This window comes from Cibotium barometz, chromosome 5, assembly GCF_041138505.1.
Source record: "Cibotium barometz isolate CiBa-2024 chromosome 5, ASM4113850v1, whole genome shotgun sequence".
NCBI classification, from domain to species: domain Eukaryota; kingdom Viridiplantae; phylum Streptophyta; class Polypodiopsida; order Cyatheales; family Cibotiaceae; genus Cibotium; species Cibotium barometz.
Window position 1 is genome coordinate 27,442,494 of NC_141050.1, and position 5,217 is coordinate 27,447,710.

General features: G+C 44.5%; 1 protein-coding gene across 4 annotated transcripts; it reads left to right on the top strand.

Moving 5' to 3' along the window:
* The first annotated feature begins 617 nt into the window (after positions 1 to 617).
* Positions 618 to 4,603, top strand: LOC147638308 (uncharacterized). 4 transcript variants are annotated; one of them, XM_086798229.1, is made up of 5 exons: positions 618 to 1,428; positions 1,557 to 2,819; positions 3,228 to 3,404; positions 3,552 to 3,680; positions 3,765 to 4,603. In XM_086798229.1, the coding sequence occupies exons 1-5, from the start codon at positions 1,324 to 1,326 to the stop codon at positions 3,840 to 3,842; spliced, it is 1,752 nt and encodes a 583-aa protein (XP_086654355.1). In that variant the 5' UTR covers positions 618 to 1,323; the 3' UTR covers positions 3,843 to 4,603. The 4 variants fall into 4 exon arrangements, 2 of the variants coding, with proteins under 2 accessions (XP_086654355.1, XP_086654354.1); XR_015265838.1 differs by having other exon boundaries at positions 743 to 1,428; positions 3,180 to 3,404; positions 3,563 to 3,680; XR_015265839.1 differs by having other exon boundaries at positions 743 to 1,428; positions 3,563 to 3,680.
* Positions 4,604 to 5,217: the final 614 nt, after the last annotated feature.

The following is a 5,217-nucleotide window of genomic DNA, read 5'->3' on the forward strand; positions in this document are numbered from 1 at the left end:
TTAGGTTTACTTGGTGTTTCCTATGTTTTAATTGAGTGTTTTTCAAGCATGAAAACATGTACGAGTAGCTCATATTTTGATATCTAACTTTTTTTTTATCTCCACTAAAAAAATACAGAAATTTGAGGAGGACCTATTATGGTGGAGACCCCTAAGAGGTTGCTAGAAGATCCATGGGCGCATAAGTCACTCCTTTTGGCTTTTACTTGGCCACTTGCACTCTTAATAAATCTTTGTTAAAGTTCTATACAAACGGTCTCTCTCTAGGTAGTTCCTCTCTCTTCTCTATTCTGAATCTCTCTCTCCTTAGTCTCTCTCTAGGTAGTTCCTCTCTCTTCTCTATTCTGAATCTCTCTCTCCTTAGTCTCTCTCTCTTCTCTCTACTTCCTCCGTTTAATGGCCCTCCTCTCTCAACTTTCCTCCCTGATTCTCTTTCAGAACTCCCTTCAATGCCTTTCCTCTCTCTGAGGCTTTCCTGCTCTCTCTCTCCTCTCTCTACCGCCCTCCTTCCTACTCTCTCTCCCTTCTCTGTTGCCCCACCCTTGTCGCTATCTATCTATTTGCCCCCCCGTCTCTGCGTTCTAATGTCTCTCTCTACTGCCCTGCTATTCTATTTTCTCTCTCTTCCGCCATTTTCCTCTCTTCACACTCTCTTTCTACCGTCATCTCTCTCTCTCTCTCTCTCTCTCTCTCTCTCTCTCTCTCTCTGTGTGTGTGTGTCTTACTTCGGCCCTTTTTGCTCTGGGCACGTCAGTTTGTGTGCGCTCTCTCTCTCTCGCCTGCATCAGTGCATTGGTATGGTAGCCCCAAACAGACCACTTCTTCTTCTTCACCCATCCCTCCCTCCCCACTCCACTCGGGTCTTCTCAGAGTCCAATCTTTCCCAATTGGGTGCTCTCCTTTTCAAGCTTTCCTTCACTTGGGCCCCCTCCCCTCCCCCTCCTATTACTACCGCTCACCCGCACATGTTACACCTGGGACCCCTGGAATTTAACAGCAGATTGTGTGCCGCCTTCTTGCCCAGTCACTCAAGCTCTGCATGCCAGACCTTACTGCAGCCATAGCCATCTCTTCTGAACCTGTTTGCTCAGCTTCTTGTTTTACAAACCTCGTACTTATTAAGAACTGGGTTAACCTCGGGTCCTTGAGTTTAGACTCTTAAACCTTCGAAGTTAAGAGTTGGGTTAGCCTCGGATGATTGGGGTTAATCACTTTTCACCTATAAATTGCCCGAATTGCTTTGGTAAAAAGAGGTTTTTCACTGTACTAGTGGGCAGCTAAGGCGTGTTTTATCACTTGGAGTTTGACCATAGAATCGTCCCAATGTCTGCAGACAGTGACCTTCTCTTCCCTCAGGCCGACTCTCTCATGTTCTCTGACTTAGCCCATTTGTCAGAATTTGAGGAATTGTCAAAAGACATATTTTTGGTACGTATTACTGTTTATAGTTTTTCAATAATTTTGATCATCTTAACAATTCTGATTATGCTAATTACAATTCCTTAATTTCCCCCCCCCCCCCCCCCCCCCCCCCCCCCCCCCCCCCCCACATGCAGAATAATGAGATTGATGAGATCGCGGGTGAAGCCTTGCTAGGGGACTTGGATTGCAAAGATGGCTTAAAACCTTTATTGATGCCTGAATTGAATGATTTTAGCAATTCATTGGAAGGTACAAAGGAAGAAGCTGAACAGGAGGAGGATATTCCTTCTGCAAAAGCACATGAAGGCCCATTCAGGGGCTTTATGCGTGGGCCATCAGAAGAGTCTATGGGGTTTTTGCAGGCTGAAGCCAAATTGGGTTTGCCAGTTTCTGATGGTTTGAGCGAGAAAAGTCCCATCATAGCAAGCATAATGAGGGCTGGTTGTGCAGCAGAGGGTGGTATGATCTCTCTTAGAACTATATTAGCTACCAATGAGATGAACTGCATGTCATTAGAGGAGGAAATGGACTTGAATTCTGAAAAGACTTTGCATGCATTGTCACCATTTGAGCAAGTTGTCACCATCACTAGTAATGGCTTGGTAAATGCCTTAACACAAGGAGACCGTATCATGGCATCCATGTCATCATCGACACAAGGTGACAGGTCCATACAAACCAGCTTGGCGGGTATGAGCCCTGCCACCACCATGGCATCCTTGTCATCGTTGAAACAAGCAGCTGTAACCCGGAGCTCGATAAATGGTGCCACTCAATTAAGCACCAGAGAGCCTATCCCTACCCTTATTCCCTTATCGCCCCTCAGACAAGTCACCTCTACCAACTCCCGGCGCATGATAAGCAGCACCACGCACAATGACACAATGCCGACCATTGTTGCCCCATCTGTTTTCCAGATTAGCTCCCCCATCCCTTCGCCGTCCTCAACAATTAGTACCTCAGAGGGAGGCTCTTTACTCAACAAGATGTTTGGACACGAGGAAAATCTAAACATTCATCTCATCAACACCTCCATAGCACAGCCTGCCGTGGCAGATTTGAGCTCAGTGACTGATTGTTCCAGTGTTTCGAGCATACCATCCTCTCAACCTGATGTTTGCCGGGGCGCCATCCCCTGCCACTTAATGCAAGAGGTGTCAAGTTACCCCACCATGCAAAGAAGCCAAAGCAGTCATGCTCTAGGTCAATTCAGGAACTCGGGTGGTCATTTAGATACTTGTCCTGAGGAGTTCACTGTCTCTGCCATGGAGATACCGATTGTGGGCTTCTCTAATCCGAGCCCGTTTACCCATTATCAAACATCTAATTCGCCAGGTTTGGCTGAAAGGTCTCCCATTGCGTCTATGAGACGAGTCTTTAGTACAGGAGATCTTCAGGTAAATTTACTCTACTTCAGTCAGTTTTGTGTGTTGCAAATGAAATGAAATATTGTTGCTCTTTAAGAAAACATCATAGTGAGTAAGAAAATACATATAAATTATAAGCTTGAATTTAGTGATACATACATACACATACATGCGATGGGCGCTTGCTTGTGTGTGTGTGTGCAGGCACGTACACACGTGTGTGCTGCCCCTCGAGTGCAAGTATGCTTTATGTGTGTGTGTGTGTGTGTAGCATATATGTGCATGGATGTGGGTGTATGCGGGTGGGTAAGTATATAGATATGTATGAAAGTGTGTGTATTTAATGTAATACAATTGTTTATTTTGTACTCATTTTGATGTGTCTCTTAGCTTGAGAAGCTGCTATTGAGCCACGAAGTCATCATTGTGTTCAAACAGGCGTTTAATGGCAGTCAAATCTGTTATGGGGACAAAAACCTTAGTCATGTGGAGCACTCTAACAACGAGGAAACCTTAGGTTTGAAGGTCGGACATTACACCTCCGAGGAGAGGAAGGTGAGGCTGCACAGATACAGGCAGAAACGCAATGAAAGGAATTTCAGCAAGAAAATAAAGGTATAAAGGAACACCCTACTTAATGAGTGTTGCTTTAGTGGACGTATATATTCATGCATTTGTCCTCATGCAATGGCCCATTAAAGGGCTAATATGCCTTAAAGGATAGTATGTCTGGTCTTACAAAAGGGTATTTTTTTTTCCAAGTATGCATGCAGGAAAACCTTAGCTGATAGTAGGCCTCGAATAAGAGGAAGATTTGCAAGGACCATAGACGACCCTGGAGAACTGATATTGAAGGAAAACGGAGCTTCTCATGATGATGAGTACGATGAGGTGAGTTAGGACCTGTGCCCAGAAGTTAAAAAGCTGCTGGTTTTCATTGTATTATCCCACTCAGGAGAAAGCTTGTTTACACAGGGTGATGGTGTAATGATGGTAAATGGCCATTATGGCATGCCTAACAACCTCGGAGCCAGATTTTGGAATGGGTTCTAAACTTTTGCCGTTGCTGAGTTTGCCCCCCTAAACCCTAATTCACTCGTGGCTCTTTTATGACACCAAATGATTACTTGCTGGTGGGCAAGATGAGCTTGTGCGCAAGGTCCTGCTTCTGACAAAATGGTGATCAGTTCCTTGACCGGACTATTTATCATTGGGTTTTGCCTTTGTTTCCATGAGGGCGGACAAATGAAGAAATGAGCAGTTGTGTTTAAAGGTGCTCTATGGGTGATGATGTTAGCACTGTGGGAGAGATGACACGTTCCTTGGGGTAAGTTGAAAGTTTGAAACAGCTGTAAAGGAAGGTGTCTCTTGCCTGCTCCTCGCATGTACAGAACTAAGATAAGGCAAGCTACTACTGTAGACATGTGATACACATTGTAACGTGGCTTGTATCCAGATTATATTAGGACAAATAGCCAGTGATCTAACTTTGTTTCTAGCTATATGTGGGCTCCAGGCTGACAGAAGCTCACTAGAATCGACAGTGGATACGGCTCTGAAAGATTCACTAATAAGTATCTTGTGGGGCTTTAACTTGGAATACTGAAGATGCCATCTTGGCTTATCATAGCTGTAGAAGAAATAAGCTTTCCTTCTCTAGATAGGGTAAGACTATGGTACATTACCTCAAACTGTCTAATGCAGACAAGTTGGAAGAGCTAGTATCATGTTAATGAGTACAGAGTGTCTTTATCATTCTTGTCATTATACTAATTGTATCCTTGAGCAATAAATAAAGGCAAGTATGGAAGAAATACTGCACATGCTGTATGCTTAATCTGTCAAGTTTGCTATGTCAACAACCCTATCAAGCTTTCTGTGTCAACACCCTGTCTTGCTTCTATGGTTGTGGGAGCCTTGCTTGCAACTATTACAGATGGCATACTATGGCATTTCTTTCTCTTAATGTAGAGGATACTACAATTTCGCTCAACAAATTGTGTGTGTGTGTGGAGCTGATCGTAAGGGCCTTTCTACCCTTCTCAAATGCTCACATATTGCTTTCTATCATGAATCATGACCGCCTCTTCCGTTTCCTTACCTGCGTCAATGTACAAAAAATTCATACTATATTCAAGTTGACTGTTCTGTTTTAATTCCCATTATGGCCTCTGCCAAAGCCAATCCCTCTTGATCCCCATCGACCGGGTGAATTATCAGCTTCTTCCAAGACGAGCTCCAGGTTGTCCAGCGTGATATTGCTCAGGAAACACAGCAAACGCTCTCCTCCCGCCCCCTCTCAGGTACGTGATTGGCTTTTGGCAGCTCTCCCCACTGAGCTGACTTGACATTTCCAGGATACTCGCCTACTTGGTAGTAGAGGCTGTAGACTTTGATTCTCTGGAAGTCACATCCCAGGCACTAGCCT